This window comes from Penicillium concentricum (assembly GCF_028827145.1).
Source record: "Penicillium concentricum strain IBT 3081 chromosome Unknown utg000001l_segment0_segment0, whole genome shotgun sequence".
NCBI lineage: Eukaryota > Fungi > Ascomycota > Eurotiomycetes > Eurotiales > Aspergillaceae > Penicillium > Penicillium concentricum.
The window spans coordinates 431,777-452,912 of NW_026622754.1; the positions used below are offsets into that span (position 1 = coordinate 431,777).

Genomic DNA, 21,136 nt, shown 5'->3' on the forward strand with positions numbered 1-21,136 from the left:
AACGGCATTTAATGGGAGAATTCTAGCGTCAGTCGTGTCTTTTGTATCTTTCGTGGCGGTTCTTTGTCTTCCAGAGGTCGCTTTGGAGCCTTCACATAAGACGAAAGTGCCCCGAGAATCTAGATTTCAACCCACCATACCTGCTATGAGATTCTTGCCATTTGAAATGTTGGGCACTGTACCGGGCGATGCAGATACCCCAGATTCCAGTTCATCGAAATATATTGAGACCACGCCAGTGGCATCAACGGGCCCAGATGTGGTGTCCACGACGACAGCCGGCATACAAAACAAGATTATCACACCAGAAGTGTCAAGCTCGGTAGACCCTGTGACAGTGTCGAGCATTCTTCCTAGTGGGTCGGATTCATGGCCCACACGCAGCGAGTTGACATGGGTATCAACTGGAACACCAGCTGTCAAAGATATTAGTGCATCAGAAGCCAGTCCAAAGCCAATCAGCCTACTGGATGCAACAAGCTCACACTACCCATCACAAACACCACCGACCACACTTTCAACTTCAAACCCATCCACTCTCATATCCACTCAAACAGCCTCCTCATCAGCCATAACCTCCGCCTCCTCAACAACCTCAGCAATCAGCGACTCAACCGCTTTCTCCGGCGGCCCATCAAAAACAACAAAAATCGCCATAGCAGTCCCAGTCTCGGTAATCGGCCTAGCTCTAATCCTAGCGTTCCTATTCTTCCTCTCCCACCGACGGCGCCGCGACAAAAAACGCAATGCCTTGCCTCCATCATACGACATAGCAACCGGTCACCGAAGCGCTGTATCGACACAAGAGCTAATGATATCCCCGAAATCATCGACCCCAGAGCCAAGACGTTCATTTTCCACACCGGCGATGTCATCAGCGGCCATGCCCATGCCCCCCATGCCCCGGATCCCGATTATTAGCATCTCGCCCTCGACGGAAGGTCGGGGCCGAACGCCCAGTCCCGCTCCCAGTTCTGGGACCTCCTTGCGCCGCATGTCTATGACCCGTGGACCTAACGACTCTGAGGCGGAGCTTGGGATTGCAGTTGCAGTTCCGATGGATCAGAGGCGGAGTGCTACTGAGCAGGATTTTAGGGGTCGGGTTGCGTCTGTTACGTCCTCGAGAGGGCCGTCGCGGTTGGCTAGGATGCCCTTTGAGGATTTTGAGGATGACGAGGTTGGTATTGGCATTGCTCATGGTGGTTCGGATGATGAATATGATGATGCTGTTTCTGACGTGTCGGATCTGGATGGGCGGAGGAGGGAGAGGGACTTTGATGACCATTCTGTGGTGTCGTCTTTTGATGAGGTGTCGCCGATAGGTGAGCAGGAGAGGATGCGGTTTCGGGGAGTTTGAGGGTGTTAGTAAGATGATATGGTATAATGAAGCTAAGCTTGGTCTAGAGCTTCTGTTAAGTGGGTTTCATTTGGTTCTCTGACGTTTTGGGGATTCAGGGAGGCTGTTCTTTTTGTAGCGGTTTATTGTAATAGGCTACAAGTTGTGTATTTCAGACTATGTACATGAATTTGACTGGAATGATATTCTGGCCACAGTAGTCATAGTAACGGGCATTTTGAGGTCATTTACAGCGTGAAAATGAATTACAGTCGGCGCTGATTCCTCTTCCGGTTATCCTGCACCACCGAAGTCAGCCTTGTGGGCTGTGGCCTTTCCGTGCGTCAATTCCCGAAGGGCCATGGTGGCGTACTGGCTTGATCCCAGCTGGAATTTCAGAACAACAGCTAGCTTATCAGCTGCCGTCTCATCGGCCATGGTGGTATCGGCTTTCTCCTCCTCGGGCTTCAACTTCTGCATATCTGTCTTAACGAACTGCTCATCGTCCTTGGAATAAAGCTTCACGTCGAAAGAGTAGTTATCTCCCACCATACGGCTGAAAATCTTACGGTAGCCGCCGCTAAGGCTGATGTCCTTCCACTTGCGGCGCATGTTGGACGGGTCAAGGCCACCACCCTGCTCGCTTTGCATGAAGCGACTATAAAATCCCTTCATTTCGTTTTCGGGGTAGATGATATCATATCCAGGCTGGGGAAGAACCAAGTCAAAGATGGTGTATTTGCCACTGGCTGCCTCTTCGGCCGTCAGGGGACGTGCCCGCATGAACATGTCCTCGGCCGCAACGGCACTGTCCTCGCCCTGAGGAACAACGATGATTTCACCGTCAGCATCGACAGTCTCGGCAGCCTCGACAGCGGAACCAGATTCCTTCTCGCGGTGCTCTTGAATAATGACGAGATCGCCTTCCACCACTCGGTCGCCGTAGAGTCGCCAGCGCTCACTAACAGCAAAGTTCCAGACAAGTGACTGGTATGCGTGCACGTACATCAATCGCAGGTTCCGGGGGATACACTGCAGCGCACCCAAATAATCCTTTTTATTCCTGCCGAGGTGGCGGATTAGATTGTTTTCGGCGGAGAACTTTCGCGGGATCTTTTGCAGAGCGTCATTGACGTTACCGCCGGTCTGGAAAATATTGATGGCCATGGCGCGATCCTTGTCATCAGTACCGATGTTAGCAGTAGACATTTTCCCCTCCATTGCCGCCTGAAGAGATTCAGGAGCATAGTGCAGAATAGCATCGCATGCGCCCTTGAAATCCCCCTGCAGCATCTTGACACCAACTGTGTCCGTTCGGGTTGCGAAGGTTCCAAATCGCTGGAGACCGTAGTAGTTGAAGTATCCTCGTTGGTATAGGTTCTTCAACGATGTACCGACGACCTCGGACGCCTTGGCAATCGCAGCCTGAGGATCACTCAGGCTCACGCCAGGGATTTCAACGTCGCGCAAAGTAACCACGAACTCATTGCCCTGCAAATCCCCAAGCTCGAGGCCTTGCTTGCGGTACTCAAAGTCTCCAATGAAAGCATTGCGGAGTTCCGAGTTCACTCGTGCAAGCCGATCGACCTGAAGGCGCACAGCACAGGCACGCTGCACAGTCACGCCCCGCCTATCCTTGGTTCCAGCGAACTGTAAAGACTTGGGGTTCATCTTCAACGAGCGAGAAATATAGCCAATGACTTCCATTGTGTCCTTGTTTTCCTTGTAGATGGTGAAATGCAGGTATGGCCCGCCGAGTTCTTCCCAGTTTGTTCGATGACCCTGGATCCGGCCATTGGCTCGTCCTGCGGTCGCGCCGCGCTTGAAACGGTTGCTCGCGGCAGTGATTGACATATTTCCCTCTGCGTCGGTAGTAGACTCTAGCTGAGAGTTGAAAATGCGACGGATGGCCTGGTGGATCTTGGTGCGAAGGTCGCGATCAGACACGGCGAAGGTGACCTTTCCAAATTCACTGGGCCGACCCTTTGGCTTAGCCATGGCGATCTTGTGGAGCGCGATTATCTCGGCAGCATTTTGAGCGCCAAAGTATTCCTCTAGAAGAGTGTGGTCCTCTTCCGAAACCTTGAACTCAGCTGGTGTTTCCGCATCCAAGGCCGGAGTACCCTCGGTTTGCTCCGTAGCCTGGGTTCCCGCCTCGGGGGCTTTTGGCACAGTGGCAGGCTCTGTCGTAGTAGGCGCGGGCTTGCCGGGCCTATCGATGCTTCGGAGGTGGACAACTTCGCCATTGGTCATGATCTCATTGACCATGAAATCTGTGTACCTGCGCATGATTATTAGCCAAATCCTCAATTAGAGGAACAGAATAGCTCACCTCTTTTTCAGGATACCTGAGAATCCTTCAGTGTCGTTGCTCACAAACTCCGTGATTCCGACCTCGGCTTCCTTCAGAGTCTGCGCATCTGAGACTGCGGTGCTGGTCTCAGCTGCGCCATCAAGGGTGATAGCCACCTCAGTTGAGGCTACATCTTCGGTCTTCTGTCGCTTGCGCGGAGACTCCACGATATCTGGCTTCTCCATCTTGTATCGTTCGTAATGGGTGGGGTTGAATGGAGAAGGTTGACCTTCAGGAACTTTTCTTTACTGATTAGGAATAGCGCGCCAGGGCCAAGTGCGGGTCAGCCCTACTTACCGCGTTGGGACGTGGAAACTTATACTTCATTTCTACTTCACTTCATTGAATGTTTGACACCTTCAATAGTTAATAGATCTCATTCAGGGTAGCTTAGCCAGGTATTGTCTACTGAGTGTATTTACTAAGCCCTATATAAAATCATAACTAGTTAAAGGGAAATAGCTACATGGTACGAACACAAACCGAGATATTTCTAATACCTTCAATACACTCGAACAGAGTGTTCAAATAGCGGTGTGACATTCAGTAAACATAGAAAGAGCCCCAATTGCCAAAGCGAAAGATGCAAATTGTTGATTGTAAAAGTGGCAGGCTACACACTCTTTATCCAGCGACACACATCCGAAGCTACTTCCGGTATCCACCACTGCCCGGGCCCAACTAAATTATCATGGCACTAGCTTCTCATCCTCCCCTTCTCCCGTCTTCCAGCCATGCGCTGGCTAATCACGATCTCATTACTAGATGACTCCGTCGTCTCCCCCTGGTCCAATCTTCATGCCTCCGCTTTGGCTGCCTTGCCCATCCTGATCGCGGTTTAATTGCCGATTTCTCGTCTCTCCTGTTATTTATGCTCAAATTGCAGTAAATCCCTATGGGTGGAGTTTGAGATAATGCCAGCGGCTGGCCACGGGGTCACATAATATGAGGGAGTCGGACTTAGAGCTAGGCCAGGGGCCTCCCCCAGGCGGACTTCCACCCCCATTGGTGATTCAACCAGCAAGGACTCTACCCCGAGTACTTGAACTTCAAGTTCAACATTCTCATATTATGCGACCCCATGGCCGGCCACTGGCATCGTCTCAACAGGCATCATCTCAGCAAGCACAAGTAGCTTTATCGCGAACTTCCTATCGCTTCGAGAACTCCACCCATAGGGAGTTATCGCAGTTTGAGCACATACAACAGGAGAATCGCTAATCGTACGACAATCTGGTCGGGTACCGACGAAATGATCGTAAGTGGACACTTCCGATACAATTACCATCACGTGGACTGACTCTCGGATTTTAGTATCATTTCCAACTGGCCATTGTCCTCCTGCACAGTTCTATTGTCCCAATTTATGTCTCAAACCATTGGAGCAAGGCTTATAGTATGATTAATTTGGTAAATCGCCGATGATGATGGTTTCTTCAAACAAGTCCTTGAAAACTAGTTATAGTAGAGGTCAATTGTTTCATTGACTTTAGTATCCCATATTGTTCATAATTTGAGAGATTGTTTGTCCAATATGCTATAGATTCTCATCCGGAAGAATGGCCACGCCTAAACTAAACAAGCTGCATACCTTACCTCAGATCGGATCGAGGTCTTTGCAAAGTATCCAGACAAATTTGAAAGCAGATATGGATTCTTCTGGACCTCTAGGTGTAAAATCCTTAATAACTTCGGTCTGGCTCCTTACTTGCTAAACCAAGCCGAATATAAACGAGGGAGCAAGAAAGGAAACATGCCCCAGTTTACAGCGCTAAAACATATATTGTAATCGAAGGTACGCAGCACCCCCCAAAGCTCTATGCCTAGTATCACTCGAATAAGTAGCGTCAAATCCCAATCTCTAGGCTGGTAAAAGAAGTACTACGCACCGGAACCAGGACCACCACAAATTCTAAATCAGACGCTCCAACAGCGCAAATGACTGGACGCTTTCCGTGCAACATACCGAATAGATCCACCCAATCTCCGATCTCAGCTGACAAGTATTGCTAATCAGTCTTTGTCCTTTGAAGGAAACTGAGGCCGAACCTCGAGGTATAAAATGTAGGTATTCACCCACTGTTCTGAATATCATCAACCATCCTTCTTTACAGCTTACCTCTAAAGTCATTCGGTAAGACCCAGTCCTATCTGACATTCATCACATGCCGCAATTGAGCTAATTATTGACTATCATTTCTACAACATTAGCTCGGTCTAAAACAATGAAGTCCAACTTCCTCATCGCGCTCTTCAGCTTGGCTCTGGCCGCTGTTGCTGCCCCTACCAGTATGTCACCAGTAATGCGGTACTTTACCTTGTTGGTACATTTCTAATTCAGTGATCATAATAGATATTGGTACCGGACTTGGCGCCGGCAGCGGTGGCGGCGGTGCCGTTAGCGGCGGCGGCGGCGGCGGTGGTTCTATCGGCGGAGGCCTCGGCTTTGGAGGTGGCTTCGGCGCTGGTTCTGGAGCCGGTGCAGGTCTTGGTGCCGGTGCCGGTGCCGGCAACTGAAAGAATGGTTTGAGGCTGGACTAATGCGCTCGATATTGTGTAGCCCGTTGAAGTGGTCTCCTGGTAGGATGATAGAATGATAGGACTGGCAATGGCAGTTTCACCCCCTACTTGATTTGCATCTATGAATTTGTAGAGCTCAGGCGGTTTCTATAGTGGGATTGGGTGCGAAGTGGAGGTCTTTTTAACAAAAGAAAAGAGAGTGATCAAAGACAACGACTTGTAACGCTCAGCCCAAACTCCATTTTGATTCTTTTTTCTATCTTCCAGGATGTAGTGTGTGCATGATACATGGGTTGCGTTAGAATGAAATGCTCTGTACGGGTCAAGAGTGAAAAAAATCAAACAAATGTAAAGGAACAAGGGGATGAATATTTTTACAGCTCATCTTTGGGAAGATCCTCCTTCTCCTTGGGCTGATCTTTGCCCTTGGCCTTGCTCTTCTCGGCCTCGGACTTCTTCTTTTCCTTTGATGCCTTCTTACCGCCGCCGCTGCTGCTGCTCTTCTTCTGCTGGCCAGCGGCTGAAGTCATCCTCTCATACATGCGGTTAAGAATACGCTCAAACTCGCGCAGCCGCGAGTCGACCTCCACAACGGTGAAAGCAGGGTCATCAGACTCGCCAAGCTTCTCTTGCAGACTAAGCTGGCTCTCGAGCCAGGGGTTGGTGGACTCGTAGGCCTCGGTGATGGCTGTGAGGTCGGCAGGAGTGAAAAGGGAATACTTGGGGCCTGTGGGCTTGGCCGTAGCAGCGCTCTTGGTAGATGTGGTAGAAGATGAAGAAGCAGAGTATGGGTCTTCATCGAGATCATCGACACCCTCGTCGGAAGTGGCTGGGGCTGGGGTCGATGAACTAGTCTCGGTGGAAGTGGAGGTGGAGGAGGCGCTTGCGGATGAGAGGGAAGAGGAGTAGAGCTGCTCGTCGTTCTCGATCTGGTTCTTGATCAATTCCTTCATGGACTCGGCATTCTTGAGCATGTCCTGGAGCAACTGTACGCGTGCTGGGCGAGAAGAGCTCTCCTTCATCCGCTTCAGTGCAGGGTTGACGATAACCTTCAGGTCCTTGAGCTTGGATTGGAAATCGGCAGTCTTGGCATTATCGCTCTCTTCGTACAACCAGTCGCTGGCCTGAGAGACTCGCTCGGAGAGAACAGCCAGCTGGTCCGGCTTGACTGCCTTGATGAACTCCTCATTATCGGCGAGATCTCGGCTACGGTAGATGAACGATTCTAATTCATTGAGAGCCTCTTCGCGCAGGATGCGCTCTCGGTCCGAATTATCGAAAGCAAGGAGGCGGCCATTAATGCGGCTAAGCTCTGCGACTGATGGCCCTGGGGTTCCAAGCGCCACGGACTTCAAGCTGATCGGGATAACTTCAAGCTTGACTTGAGGGGTGGCCTTTGCATCCTTCTTTGCATCCTTCTTCGCGTCCTTCTTTCCGTTCTTTTTCCCGTCCTTGGTGGATGTGGTGGTGGTCTCGGAACTGGTGGATGATGAAGTGGAGGACTCCGTCTCGGGCTCGAGGGTGATTGATTCACGAGGTTCGCCATCTTCACCGAGGGGCTCCTGCTCGTCCTTCTTGCCAAGGCCGAAAAAGCCTTTGACATCTTCGACAATTCCGTTCTTCTCGGCTTCCACCTCACAGCTAACAGTACCTGCCATAACTTCGGGAAGACCGTCCACAGGGCTGAGGCGGATCGTGAACTTCGTGGTAATGTTTGCATTCGTGCAGGAAAAGTTATCCTTGAGCTTGGCAACAGACGCAGTAAGGTTCTGGGTCTGGACACTGAGAATAGGGTGTTCGTCATCCTGGGCAACATGCTGAGCGAAGCTGAATTCGAAATCCTCCAGGTTTTTCACAGTGACTTGCTTCTCAGGGCCGACCTGGGAAGTGGCGGTAAACAGCTTCTGGTTTCTTTGCTTGCCATCTGAGTTCCACTTCAAGGAGATGGGGTACGAGGCGGCATCACCGGTGCGAATGTCCTTAACACGGAAACTAGGGCTCAGGGCGGCTCCCTTGAAGGCAGCACCAAATACAGCCGCCTCATCGGCGTTGACGTTGGTTCTGATCTTCTTAGAAGAGCCGACAAAGTCCTCCAACTGCTTCTGGACGAACGGAGTCCGAATGGCTCCACCGTGAAGCACGACGGATTCGATATCGCTCAATTGAAGGCCGGCCGCTGTCAAAGCCTGCTCCACGGGGTTTCCAATGCGAGCGACATATTCAGCAGCCATCTTCTCAAAGTTGGCACGGCTAAGTTTGTACTTGAAGTTGACGTTCTCGTAGTACAGTCCCTCGAAGCTTGTCGAAGTCTCCGTGTTGGCGCTCAGGACCTGTCGAAGCTTCTCCGAATCCTTCCAGAGTCTGGACATAGTCTTTCCGTGTGCCTTGATTTCAGCTGCAGTAGCCTTACCCTTGATATTCTTGTCCTCAGCCAAGTGAGCGACCATGTCGTCCACAATGAGGTCGTTTAGGGAGTCGCCTCCAAGTGACTTGTCCCAACCAGATCCAATAACATGAACCTCCTGGATGGTCTTGTTGAATTTGCCGATATCCTTAACTTTGCGGCTCTGGAACCGCAAAACACTCGCGGTGGTAGATCCAGCACCCATGTCATACACGATGTGGTATTCGGGCATCTCACCATCAGAAACACTGGGGAAAGTACGGCTGGTGGCGTAGTTCAAACCAACAGCCAATCCATCACTGACAAGAGCCTGGATCCTCAGACCCGCCAACTCAGCCGCCAACTCGAGGCTGCGCTTCTCCTCCGCGGTGTAGAACACAGGGTAGGTAATGACGACATCACGGACATCGGATCCCTTTCCAGCCAACGCATCAGCATTCGCCTTGATTTGCTTCAATTGCATTGCCAGGATCTCCTCAACCAAGAAGGCCTCCTTCTTCTGGGCCTCTCCTAGCCGATTGCTGCGGAGGGCAACAGAGCCCCGACCATCGGGCGCGGCCTCCAATTTCAACGCGGGGAACCGGCTCCAATAGGTCTTGACCGCCTCCTCCTGGCCATCATTGAACGGAACGCCCAACAAAGTCTTCAAGTTGATGTAAATGTCGTCCGGGTACCGAGCCGCGAGGGCGAGCGCATCACCTCCATAGAACCGTTCGGGGAAAGGCGCATCGCTCTCTCTTGTAGGCTTGAAAGCGATAGCAGCGGACTCCTTGCGCTTTGAATCTTTAGTGAGGACGATCTCGAGCGGAATTCCGGGTTTCACGAGGGCAGCCTTGAAATATTCCGTGCCGATGTCGATACCCAGGACGGCCGATCCGGCGGCAGAAGCTGGCCCAGCGAAGCTAAGGAGAAAGATGAGGAATGGGAGGACCACGAGGGATAGCATTGACGAGCTAGATAATTGTCGGCCATTTAAGAATGCCATGATCTATGTGTATGCTCCGGGCTGCGAGAGTCAGCCAAATTGTGGATTCAGGGAAGGGCGCTGTTTGCAATTTGAACAGGGAAAAATTACTCTCGGGCGCACATATATAAACAAATTGACAGGTATTCAATCACTCCGCCGGTTTGCCGAATAGTGTGTCGGGTGGCTTTGCGCCAGATGGACAATCGGATGGAGCTATGTGATAGCTCGGTATCGGTGTTGGGTTGGGGAATGGGTAGTGTAAGAGGATGAACAGAGGAGGAAAATCAAAAGTATGACTCAAAATTAGGCCATTTGAAAGCAAAGGGATACTGTGGCCACTTGGCAGTAACTTGAAGCCAGAAACCTTGAGCTGTTGGATGAGGACACGGGTCATCATGCAAACACAACCGGCAACGTTTGATGTTTGCACTGCTTATCGTTATCACATTTGTCACAGCCCTAATTTCAAACAGGGCTGAATTGTATATATACCCAATAACTTCCAATGTTCTGAATGCCCTAATTTTAGAATCTTAATGGGAAATGTTGGTAATTAAATGGAATAGATATCAATTCGTAAACTAATGTATATATGACTATAATTAGGGTTCCATAATCATGGATAAGGAGCGTCAAGTCGTTAAGAAACCATTATAACTGTCCTGTCATCCTGGCGTCCTTTAGCACTGGATATGCCGAATACAATTTTTTTGGCATTTCATAGTGATGTTTTTCATGGGTTAGAACCACAGTGCAGATTCCCAAAAGCCGCTGCCCAGAGTGATGATATCATCTCTTCCGACAGGTCAATTTCCACATAGATCGATCAGAGCAGAGCAAACAGAAGAGCCAGGCCAGGAAGGAAGACCGCAGCGGCTGACTTCTGCAGAGCTGGAGCACTGTTAAAACCAGGCGAGGAGGAAGCAGGGGGAGCCTCGGTGGAAGAAGTGACGGGGCTCGACTGTGCCGGGGCAGTGGGCTCAGTAGCCGGAGGAGGCACCACAACAGGGGGAGTCGTGTGCTCGGTAGGACGGGTTGTGGACTCAGTAGCTGGAACACTGGGATGGGGAAGCACCACGATAGAAGTTGTTTCAACAGCAGGGGGAATTGTGGGCTCGGTGGGAGGGGCTGTGGACTCAGTAGCTGGAACACTGGGATGGGGAAGCACCACGATAGAAGTTGTTTCAACAGCAGGGGGAATTGTAGGCTTGGTGGGAGGGGCTGTGGGCTGAGTGCAACCCTCAGTGCAGGTGGAGACAGACGTCACTGTGATTGTGCTGGTCTGAGTCACGGGGTGAGTGTAAGTTGTGGTCCCGCTTGTGATGGTGCTCCAGGTCACTGGTCCTATTAGCAATTGTGATTGATGCGATAGTCAGACTTTTACTTACCTGGGCAGGTGGTAGTGGTGTATGTGGTGGTTATCACGACAACCGGGGGAGGACCAGTGGGGGTCTCGGTCTCACAAGGAGTGGAAGAAGCGGGAGGAGGCGTGACGGGAGTCTCGGTCTCGCTAGGCGTAGTGGTAGCAGGAGGAGGGGCGGTAGGAGTGTCAGTCTCACAGGGAGTCGAGCTGGCAGGAGGAGGAGTAGTAGGGGTATCAGTCTCGCAAGGAGTTGAGCTCGCAGGAGGAGCAGTGGGAGTATCAGTCTCACAAGGAGTCGAGGTCGAGGTCGGTGTCACAACTGGGGGAATAGTAGGCGTGTCGGTCTCGCATGGAGTGGAGCTCTCGACCGGTGGGGTCGGTGTATCAGTCTCACATGGGGTTGAAGTTGGTGTGACAACCGGGGGAATAGTAGGCGTCACAACCGGGGGGTGGTAGGCGTGTCGGTCTCGCATGGAGTGGAGCTCTCGACCGGTGGGGTCGGTGTGTCAGTCTCACATGGGGTTGAAGTTGGTGTGACAACCGGGGGAATAGTAGGCGTCACAACTGGGGGGATGGTAGGCGTGTCGGTCTCGCATGGAGTGGAGCTCTCGACCGGTGGGGTCGGTGTGTCAGTCTCACATGGGGTTGAAGTTGGTGTGACAACCGGGGGGATGGTAGGCGTGTCGGTCTCGCACGGAGTGGAGGTCTCGACAGGCGGGGGAGTCTCAGTTTCGCATGGAGTGGTCTCTGCTGGGGGGCCACCTCCACCGTGATCACCACCTCCGTGATCACCACCTCCATGATCACCACCTCCATGATCACCGCCCCACCAAGAACCGCCGTCGTGGTCTTCACCACCTCCGCGGACAGCGATGTGGGCCTCACCAGCAAGCCTGGGAGTAATGACCATGCCGGACGCCAAGGTCGCGGCGTAGAGCAGAACGATTGGAGCACCCCGCATCTTGCCTAGCAAACGAGTGGGTATTATGTACTAGAATAGATTGATCACGTTTGCAGATAGGGCTGATATATTCCTCGAAACGAAGGACGATAGGAACCGTAGCGAGAGAGTTCCTAAACGAGCAAGATAAACAATTGAAATTTGTATTTCAACCACCGAGGCTGGGAGCAGATGGGGGGATACGGCAGGCTTATATATGCCTCTAGGGGTTAGATCTCCTCAGAATTCCAATTTCTGTTTGACTGGCTCACTCGATAGCTTGGCCATTTCGGCTAGCGTGGACCAACCGGTACCATATTGGGCACTAATAACAGAGGTAAGTCAGAAAAAAAGTGGCGGTCATATTTTAACACCAACCAGACCCTAAGATGAACCAGTATTCAGCAGTCGACCCGCATATTTCCAACGAGGAGGCTGGGCATAGTATGGTGTATCGGAAGCCGGATGCATAGGCGATAGCTAGCGCATGTACACGGGCCCGGTTGACTAGACGACCAGGTACTAGGGTTGAGCCAATGACAGCTTGACGATGTCTCAGATATTGGCTTGTGGTTTGCCGACCTCAAAAAAACCTGACTTGCAATATGCCAAACTCAAAGAGTCCAGAGCCCGATGCATGAGCGGATCAACTCTGATGCAGGTCGCTTCTTGGCAAGGAGATAGCCCTGTGATTTTCCGTCACACGGAGGACCCATTCGGTTAGGCTTTGCGATTTCTGTGATACGCCATATATTGTATGAAGTCATATTAAATTGTCTCTTTCACACGTCATGAGACAGAGCTATGAATAACTCCCGTCTTAAGCTCGATCCACACCATGTGTCCCAGTAAAATGTGGGGAAACCTCACGAATGACAGTGGAAATTTGAACTGAGAATGTCATAAGGACAAAAGAGAAAAGTATTCAGAAAAGTAATAATAAACACCATTAGGTCATAAAAAATCAGAGAGTAGCCCTTAGTCTGGGTAATACGCTGAAGTCTGGACTTGCAGGATCCAGTGCCCAGGCCATTGCAAAATGGCCGATCAGTCTTCTGTAGATCTGTGAATGTGAGAACATAAGTGTGTGGAGAGTATGGCACAACCTGTCTACTGCAGGTGACGTTGTCCCAACAGAAAATCTCCCAATATCCAGCGGAGAGCGGCCATTGACAGGCATTGACAGGCATTGACAGGCATTGACAGGCATTGACAGGCCCCTGTTTTGGTTTAAAGCCATTTGGGCATGCAGGGAAGTTCCCGAAGCCCCCGCGATTGATACGGATACCCCTATGGGTCCTACTTGGTATTGGCTTTGTTTTTCTTTTTTTTCCCCTTTCTGTTTCCTTTGATCTTAATTTCGATTGCTCTGGTATCTTTCTATTGTTTTAATATTCCCTCTGACGTATGTTGTATAGTACATGGATATTTCGTACCTCGTGGGACCACCTTTTTCTTCCACAGCCTCTAGTACACAGTATATCCATTTCAATCTTCTTTCAGTCTAGCCTATTAGAGCCCCCAATTGGACTGATGACACCCTCGATTAGACAAACGAGAATAATAGCGGGGTAAACGAGCTCTTGGTCTTTGACAACCTGTCTGCCCCTGTACTCCGTACAATAACACTGCATACAACATAGGTGTATGAATTACATGTACCCATCATATTGCCTCACACATAAAATCTTAAAATTATTCCAAGGACTCCATAGGAAAATGCGGGGCAAAGAACATGTCATGTCTTGAAGTATAGTACACAATTAGGATGTCTTAAACTCTCCATAGGAAAAGCAGGTCCCCAGCCTTTTCAAATTGTGGAGGGTAAAGTGCACATGTGAGCCAAGGTCCTGTATCGTATTCCCGACCATACCTAGGTGGGCGCACATATTAGATAACGGTTGGCCCTACATTTGGATACTTGATAGTGGGTCACAAGCCACAGAATCCTTCTAGCTGTTTTCCTGGGGAACAATTACATATTCTTCCGTATATTGGATCGGCGTACGGAGTAGTAAAGGCAATTATCAGAAACCGGCTATATACCCTGTCATTTTTAATTGCGATATGAACATACTAGGTTCTTATCTAGTGCCTAGTCATCGTCATCGTCCGAGCCACTACTCCAACCCGTCTCGTAGTACTCTCGAATCTCGCCGAGTCCATTCACCAAGGCCTCGCGCTCATCAACTGAGACCAGGCGTGCGGCAGTTGCCGAAATAGCCTTGATCCTCTCAGCCGTCCGTGTCGAGGCGGTCAATGCGGTAAAAACATTTACTCCAGTGCCTGTTTCACGGGTGGGGAACATGTCGTGCGGGAAACTGTCAAGAATAGGCATACTGAGTGGCGTGTGGAAACTATAATGGTACAGAATGTGAGCGTCTCGGCTGAGACAGTGAAAGTAAAGGCGCAAAATGGGAAACCTACCTTTGGAGCATCGCCTCTGAGTTGTATCGTCTGAGTTTGCGAAGGTACCCAACGTCGCTGTCCTCGGTAGACTCGCTATCCCTTTCCGGTTCGTCTCCACGGGTTACTTGGACTTGGTTGAAAATATGAGCGCCCTTTCTGTACTCGCCGTCATAGGCAAAGTCAATGTCAAATTCAATTTCGGCTTTGGTCGGCCCATCTTCATTGGAGGCTTTGGTTTGACCGTCATTGATTTTGATTTTATTGATGGAAGATTGCAATTCGAAGATGGTGTGCGTGCCATCTTCTCCGGCGAGAGAGGCCTCAAAGTGCTGATATGGCCGCAATCGGGAAGGCAGTGTGACCGATTCAATAGCTGAGGCTACCAGGGCAGTTTTCTGCCATTCTGAGTGGCGATCAACATGGAGGTAGCCGGGCAGCTTATGCGGAACGTCAATAATTGGAGAATAGAGCGACGCCAGTGGGGAGATCGAGTAAAGTGATTTGGCCTTGTTCGTATCCTTCTTGAACTGGTGATGCTATATTAAAGTTTGAAACTTAGCCAACCGAGCTCGCGATTCTTCAAAATAACACCAAGGTGTCACTTACCCGCTGTGTTTTCGTGCCGTCCTCAATGGCCCAGACCCAAATGCTTTTCTTTCCGAATTCATCTCTCAGTCTTTCCATATACTGGGCAGTGAATCCGCCCCAGGCATCATCTGACCCGGAGAACAGTTGCAGCGCCCGCAAGTGGTCACATTCTTCAAGAAGAGGTCTCACGTCACGATCCAGTAGGTCATGATCCTTATCAAGGTTTTTGAATAACTCTTCTCCAACATTCCAATCCTCAAAAGGCATGGTCTGGGAGTGTAGTTCGTATTCATTTAACTGAACAATGGATCTAGGATGATAAAACACCCTGTTGTAGTCTGACCAGTAGCGTACAGACTCTGAGGTCAGTCGAGGGGCTGGAGTGCCCAGATCCAAGCTTTTCTGATATTCACTTTGCTGAATCGGAGTTTGCTTCTGGACTATCTCTCGTCCATCCCTGCCAGAAGTTAGGTTGAAAATCTTGGTCCATCAATTTGAGCCGCATACCATAAGCCTTGGCCTGCCGTGGAGTCTTCAGTCAGCTCGTAAAGTGCATTGTATCTGCGTAATGTTCCAAATCCGCCCTTCAGATCATAGATTACTGTGCGTGGAGTGTAAGTCTCGGAGCCATCTGCTCCAACACCCGGTCGAAAGTGAACATCATGATCAACATCAGACTGTTCTCCATCATATGTGAAGTACGATTCCTGGTTATATATCAGAGTCAAGTTCATATGTGACCGTGGATGACAGTACCTGCAGATTCCAAAAATGTGTTGCTAGGTAGTTAGCCCGCTGGCCAAGTTGAAGTGTAACAATTTCATGCATATTGATGGATGCAAATGATCCTCGCAGTGTGGCCCCTCAGTAGATTTTGATATCGACAATGCCTAGACGCACAGACATAGCCAAATAGGGACGCTAGGCCTGATGTGGGGAGTACCGCACGTGAGTGTCTAACCACATGTGGGAAGGTGCAGGTAGTCACCAGGGCAACAGTCACATGATCCTTCCAAAGAGGGCAATAAACATCTTTCTGTGGGTGCGTCACCACCATAACTCCACAACGGTGATTTTCCCTCGTGAATCTCCTTATTCCTGTGATGCTTTTCTTGACCTTGTGATCTTCATCGGCTGGATCCATTACTTGTCACGAAGCAACTGCGATGGAGTCTCCAACGCGTCCCATCCTAAGCCCCTCAAAAGCGCTGCATCCGGTTTCGCCGGAACGCATGAATCAACAAACCATCCCCGGTTCTCCATCACTACCTTCCGATCTCCTCACACTACATCACAAGAGCACCCGAGGTGTTTCGGAAGTTCAAGCCAAAGTGGCATTTCTAAATGGCCTATCTCGAGGAGGCAGCCCTGCCAACTCTGCAGCAAGCAATGCCGCTCTACAACGCGCCATCATGGGCCGAGAGGAAGCCGAATCCGCCCTAGCCACCGCACAAGAAGATTTATCCGAAGCACAGACACGAGAACGCCGGATCAGTGAACGCCTCGAATCATTGCTGGAAGAGCTACACGGGACAAAAGAACGACAGGCCCACGAACGATCAATTTTCGAAAAGGAAATCCGAAAAGCCCGCAAGGAAGCTTTTCGCGCTGGTTCGACCGTGGTAAAGCTTCAAGAAGAATTGAAGCACGCGAAATCAGAGGTCAGAGCACTGAAGGACGAAGTGGCAGCAGAACGCGAGTCGAAGGACAAGGCCAAACAGGAGGCATTCGAACGCGCCTATGCTCTCGCCGGTCTTACAGAGGAACTTGAAGTTCTGAAAGAAAAATTCCGTGCCCTTGAAACCGACAACCACTCGAGCACCCTCGAAGTCCGCGCCCATGAGATTCGGAAAGAAGACTTCGGAAGACTGTCAATAGCGGAAGGGGACCTCGCGTTTTTGGCCACACCACGCAGACCGAAACGAGCCGCTGCGGGATCTGTTCTCTCCCCAGCCCCGGCACGCGAAGAAGACCATGCAGAAGCCACTCCCCCCAAACGCCCGCGTTTGTCGGACTGTGCACCAAAGACGGAGAGTGAACAACCCGCATCCGAGACGGCTGCTGAACTGCAAGAAGATCTGTTAGAGAGGATTAAGGAAGAGCTTGACTTTGAGCGTCGCCGCAGAGTCGCAGCCGAAGACATGGTGCATTTCTTGAACATTGAGTGCCAGTTCGAACGCTGCTCTTGCAGGCTTGCTGAGAGCCAAGGCCGTCGCTACATCTACGATGCTGATTACTATAACACATTCCAAAAGCCTCAGATTGAGGCGGAAGAGAAAGCTCGGGCCCAGCAAGCCATCATTCAGCAAGCAAGTGTGCAACAAGTCCATCCTCACCCAGCCAGCACCCCCGAGGCCAGCCCTCCCCCTCCTCCACCCCCCGTCCACCGATCTCCTGTTCACCAGGCCCCCACTCTCATGGTGAGATCACCTCAACACAGTATCCACCAGGAAGAACCCGAGCCAAGTCGTACCCCTCTGGCCGCGCCACCTGTTCCTGTCCACCAGCACACCGCGCCTTCTGTAAAGGCTGAACCTAGAGACCTGCCCAAGATGCAAATGCCAGCTGAGCCCCTGGTTACATTTTCTCCAGAGACCGGCACATTCACGACATTCCCATCTCCTCTCCGAGATAACGTCAGACCTCCGCGGTTGGATTTCTTCGACACGCCCGATCTCTCTGAGCCTCGACTGGATGTTCACGCAGGTCATGTCGATGGGTCTGCATCACCCGACCAACACGTCGACTCATTTACACCTTCGGGGGAACCAGCCTTGACCAGAATGCCCCGTCCCACCCCATCAGATGGTGCCGCCGAACACTCGCGAGCACCACTGTCTGTGGAAGCAAGACCATCGCGACGTGTCGACAGAGAACCCCATGGACACCGCCAGCCCATCAACCCCCCAAAGAGAGTTCCTTCCCGACAAGAGCCACAGTCACAGCGCACTTCGCACCCTGGCATTCCCGATACACCCATCGACCGCGAACAAGCGCTCGCACAGATCAGGGCGCGACGAGGCCGTACTCACAGCAAGCAGCGGTCAGTCAGTGCCAGCGAGCCTGGCCGCGCAGCTCGCGCGTCGGCGGGATCCAACCCAACCCCTGCTCGGGGACCTCGACGCCTTCCCAACCCCAATCTTCGGGCCGATTCGAGGACTGAGAACGAGCTTGGTGAACGCCGAGATATGAGTGCTCCTGTTCGGATGTTCCGACGTTAATGAATGCCCTGGGGTATATGTCCCATGATGCATATTTATGTCTTTCTTTTGCATGGTCTGCTGGTGCTTGTCGTTTCCTCTAATACCCCCCGGCGCTGCATCAATTTGTCTTTATTTCATTTGCATCGTGATTGGAAGCAATATGTTTTGTTTTGTGTTTGGATCTTTTAGCTCCGATGTTATGAGCCTCAGTATACTATGGAATAATTCTCCAACTGCCTGTCCTTCCTTTGATACATTCTCGGCTTCAGTGTTTGTCCCTCTTCTCACCTTTCCTATGTCTTGCTTTTCTCCTTCTGTACATAGGCTTCGGCTGCTGAAAGTGAATTCTACATATTTTATCATAGTCAGTGTCTTCTTTATCCCGCAAATTCTGTAATACATGCCAGAACTATATTCAAATATGGAAAATATGTATATTAACCTACAATGTTTAACACTATATGCCTGACAAAAATGGAAACAAACGAGACCTCGAAGATAAAACAGAGAACCAGCCTCTACAAAACCGAGATCCCACAACATCTAATCCTCGCACTATCAACCTTCGCACCACGGCCCCACCACAAAGAAACCAACTCCTCAACAAAGACACGGTCAGTCGCACTCCACACATCAAGCCCCATCTCCGCCATATCCGCCACCGTGATCGTGACAATGTCATTCGCACCACCGTCGCGGTGACCAGCTCTCGACCCACGACTCGGAGACCCGCTCACGCTCGACCGCTGCCGGAGTAAAGGCGAACTCCCCTCGTCGCCGTGGATAGACTGGCGAGACATGGAGAGCGAAGCTTCAGCATCTTCATCTTCATCGATATACGGCGCGTCGTTATATGCATCGTCGTCAAGGTCGCTATCATAGCGCGCGATGGCACCAGCCAGCGTAACGAAGATCTGCGACGTCAGCCGGCGGAAGTACGCGACTAGCGCGACTTCGCGCGGCTGCTGCTCTTCGTGGGGTGGGTTTCCGGGTGGGCTCGAGTGGGAGGTGGAGTTGTAGGGGGGACGAGCGAGACTCTCGACGCTTGCCAGAAGGCGGGAGTCTTGTTCTATCTGCTGTTCTTCTTCCTCCTCTGAGAGGCCGTCGCGATTCTCGCCGGCCGAGGCCCACCATATGAAGGAGGTGTAGGCGAGACGGGTCCAGGAGACGGGCTCGACGACGGCGCTGGAGGAATAGGTTGAGTCTGTGTCTGAGCGGTCTTGGTCTTGGTCTGGGGATGTGGGGCGGTCGTTGGGGAATTGCCGGAGTCCGCGGCGGAGCATAGCGTAGCGACGGGCGTCACGCTGGGTTGCTTTTAGCTGGATTTGCTGGGCTTGGTTGGGTTTGCCGCCCGCATTATGGACTAGGGATATTTTGGGGAAGGCTCGCTCGGCGGTTTGTTGTGAGTATGGTGCCGGGAGGGTAATGAGGACGTCAAAGAGATCGGGTTTCATAGTTAAGACAGTGTCGGTGGAGCAGGCGATCCAGCTTGGGTCTGTTTCAAGGTCTATGATGCTGCGCGATGGATCGAAAGAGGAGAGGTATGGGATATCGTGGATGCCGACGTTGAACAGGGGGCGGGGGCGTAGTGGTGGTATGCGATCGTCAGGTAGGAGCTGGAGGAGGGAGTTTGGCAATGAGGCTAAGAGAGAAAGATCATATACTAGATCTGGATTAGCAGTAGATCAATTGAAATTCGTGTAGGGGCGTACCATAGTTGCAAGATGTGTGTACAGGAGCCTCGCCCATGAAGAGAATGCGCTTGCGCAGCAAAGCTGCTCTGTAGAGGGGGAAGATCAAAGGTCCGAAACACTCCGTGAAATCTGGAAGCGATGAAGCGGGGTGGAAGGGCGTCAGGGCCGGCCTGAACGTTTCCAGTACCATTGCATCGCTGAAGGCACGGTTGCGACTCTGATCTGGTCGCTCGCTGGGTCGGAATCGAAGACTCAGAGGCGAGTCGAGGGGGGACTCGGGCGCTGAAGAATCGTTCCCTCCTATCCTATATGTATCCCAATAATCGCACAAATGCTGCATATCCGACATGTTCTCGGCGTATTTCCTATCAAGCACCGGTGTCAGTAAGCATCTCGTCTATGACGGGTGGCTGGAGATACGAACAGCGTGAGCTCCTTAAGCCTTGGAGCGTGTCGCCAGCTCTTCCCAAGTCTTCCGGTGCTGAGGGGCACCAGAACTCCGATCGCAAACATCTTTGCATTGCGTTCGGCCTCCGTGGCGGGATAATTGAGGAACGCGCTGATACCGGCATACTGTTCATGAACGAAGTACCTAGAGGAGCGCATCAGCAAAGATCGAATCCGAAGCTTTTGACCTTGAACAACATACACGAGGTCCTCTGTCACATTGTGCAGCCCAGAGGGCAGTGATTTGTATTCCACAACCCCTTCAACCTCAACTATTCACCCGAGTGTCAGTATTGCGCGTTGGGGCGATTGTAGCCTCGGCTAGATAACAGATTGCTCACCTCCCGGTGCAGTGCGCTTCCATGAGACCACATATCTATTGTCGCAGAATGTCAGCAATAAGTTCCTGAGCTTGAGAAGCTACGATGCCCAGGGGAAGGAGTACGACTTACCCGGCTCTGATGTCGAAGCTGATGACGAACAAGGCGGCAATGGCTGGTGGCGACTCCATAGAGGAACGTGAAACATCAATGCCCAATGGCCTAGGAGATTCAGATACCATTGTGAAGGAGAATCATGGGGAGCGACAACATTCAAACAGTGTCGGGGAATCACGGTAAGTTGAGGGGTGAGCTCGTAAAGGGACCTTGGCTATGCGGAGTTGATGCCTAAGGCAGCATCTCGGAATCTAGACTTGTTCGGACAAACCAACCAGGAACGACAATATATCATCGGTGGTGAGAGAAAGTGAGATATTGGCCATTTCAACATCCTCAGTAACATGATACAGCATCCATAGATGGACCTGATAACTTTCATTTTCTAGCGTTGTTGAGCGGCCATATTTGATTGAAGGGTTTCTAGAGTTTTCTATATAAAAAGCAATAGCAGCCCACCATGTCAGACGGCAAA

At 51.2% G+C, this 21,136-nt stretch overlaps 8 protein-coding genes across 8 annotated transcripts; 3 read left to right on the forward strand and 5 right to left on the reverse strand.

Moving 5' to 3' along the window:
• Positions 1 to 145: 145 nt before the first annotated feature.
• On the forward strand, positions 146 to 1,357 carry N7517_000175 (uncharacterized protein; the record flags this gene model as incomplete). The annotated part of the gene is made up of 1 exon (XM_056717905.1): positions 146 to 1,357. One exon carries the CDS (start codon positions 146 to 148, stop codon positions 1,355 to 1,357), a length of 1,212 nt encoding a protein of 403 aa, XP_056582040.1.
• Positions 1,358 to 1,630: 273 nt separating this feature from the next.
• Positions 1,631 to 3,874, reverse strand: N7517_000176 (pseudouridine synthase PUS7; the record flags this gene model as incomplete). Its single annotated transcript, XM_056717906.1, has 2 exons — positions 1,631 to 3,617; positions 3,669 to 3,874. The coding sequence occupies 2 exons, from the start codon at positions 3,872 to 3,874 to the stop codon at positions 1,631 to 1,633; spliced, it is 2,193 nt and encodes a 730-aa protein (XP_056582041.1).
• Positions 3,875 to 5,914: 2,040 nt separating this feature from the next.
• N7517_000177 (uncharacterized protein) lies at positions 5,915 to 6,206 on the forward strand (the record flags this gene model as incomplete). The annotated part of the gene is made up of 2 exons (XM_056717907.1): positions 5,915 to 5,978; positions 6,043 to 6,206. 2 exons carry the CDS (start codon positions 5,915 to 5,917, stop codon positions 6,204 to 6,206), a joined length of 228 nt encoding a protein of 75 aa, XP_056582042.1.
• A 377-nt stretch (positions 6,207 to 6,583) lies between these two features.
• N7517_000178 (Hsp70 family protein) lies at positions 6,584 to 9,598 on the reverse strand (the record flags this gene model as incomplete). Its single annotated transcript, XM_056717908.1, has 1 exon — positions 6,584 to 9,598. One exon carries the CDS (start codon positions 9,596 to 9,598, stop codon positions 6,584 to 6,586), a length of 3,015 nt encoding a protein of 1,004 aa, XP_056582043.1.
• Positions 9,599 to 10,406: 808 nt separating this feature from the next.
• Positions 10,407 to 11,904, reverse strand: N7517_000179 (uncharacterized protein; the record flags this gene model as incomplete). Its single annotated transcript, XM_056717909.1, has 3 exons — positions 10,407 to 10,918; positions 10,969 to 11,409; positions 11,460 to 11,904. The coding sequence occupies 3 exons, from the start codon at positions 11,902 to 11,904 to the stop codon at positions 10,407 to 10,409; spliced, it is 1,398 nt and encodes a 465-aa protein (XP_056582044.1).
• Positions 11,905 to 13,978: 2,074 nt separating this feature from the next.
• Positions 13,979 to 15,708, reverse strand: N7517_000180 (misato family protein; the record flags this gene model as incomplete). The annotated part of the gene is made up of 5 exons (XM_056717910.1): positions 13,979 to 14,240; positions 14,311 to 14,828; positions 14,899 to 15,337; positions 15,388 to 15,587; positions 15,637 to 15,708. The coding sequence occupies 5 exons, from the start codon at positions 15,706 to 15,708 to the stop codon at positions 13,979 to 13,981; spliced, it is 1,491 nt and encodes a 496-aa protein (XP_056582045.1).
• Positions 15,709 to 16,046: 338 nt separating this feature from the next.
• Positions 16,047 to 18,101, forward strand: N7517_000181 (uncharacterized protein; the record flags this gene model as incomplete). The annotated part of the gene is made up of 1 exon (XM_056717911.1): positions 16,047 to 18,101. The coding sequence occupies one exon, from the start codon at positions 16,047 to 16,049 to the stop codon at positions 18,099 to 18,101; it is 2,055 nt and encodes a 684-aa protein (XP_056582046.1).
• Positions 18,102 to 18,601: 500 nt separating this feature from the next.
• N7517_000182 (uncharacterized protein) lies at positions 18,602 to 20,786 on the reverse strand (the record flags this gene model as incomplete). The annotated part of the gene is made up of 6 exons (XM_056717912.1): positions 18,602 to 19,746; positions 19,796 to 20,142; positions 20,202 to 20,369; positions 20,427 to 20,496; positions 20,566 to 20,600; positions 20,677 to 20,786. The coding sequence occupies 6 exons, from the start codon at positions 20,784 to 20,786 to the stop codon at positions 18,602 to 18,604; spliced, it is 1,875 nt and encodes a 624-aa protein (XP_056582047.1).
• Between the last annotated feature and the right edge of the window lie 350 nt (positions 20,787 to 21,136).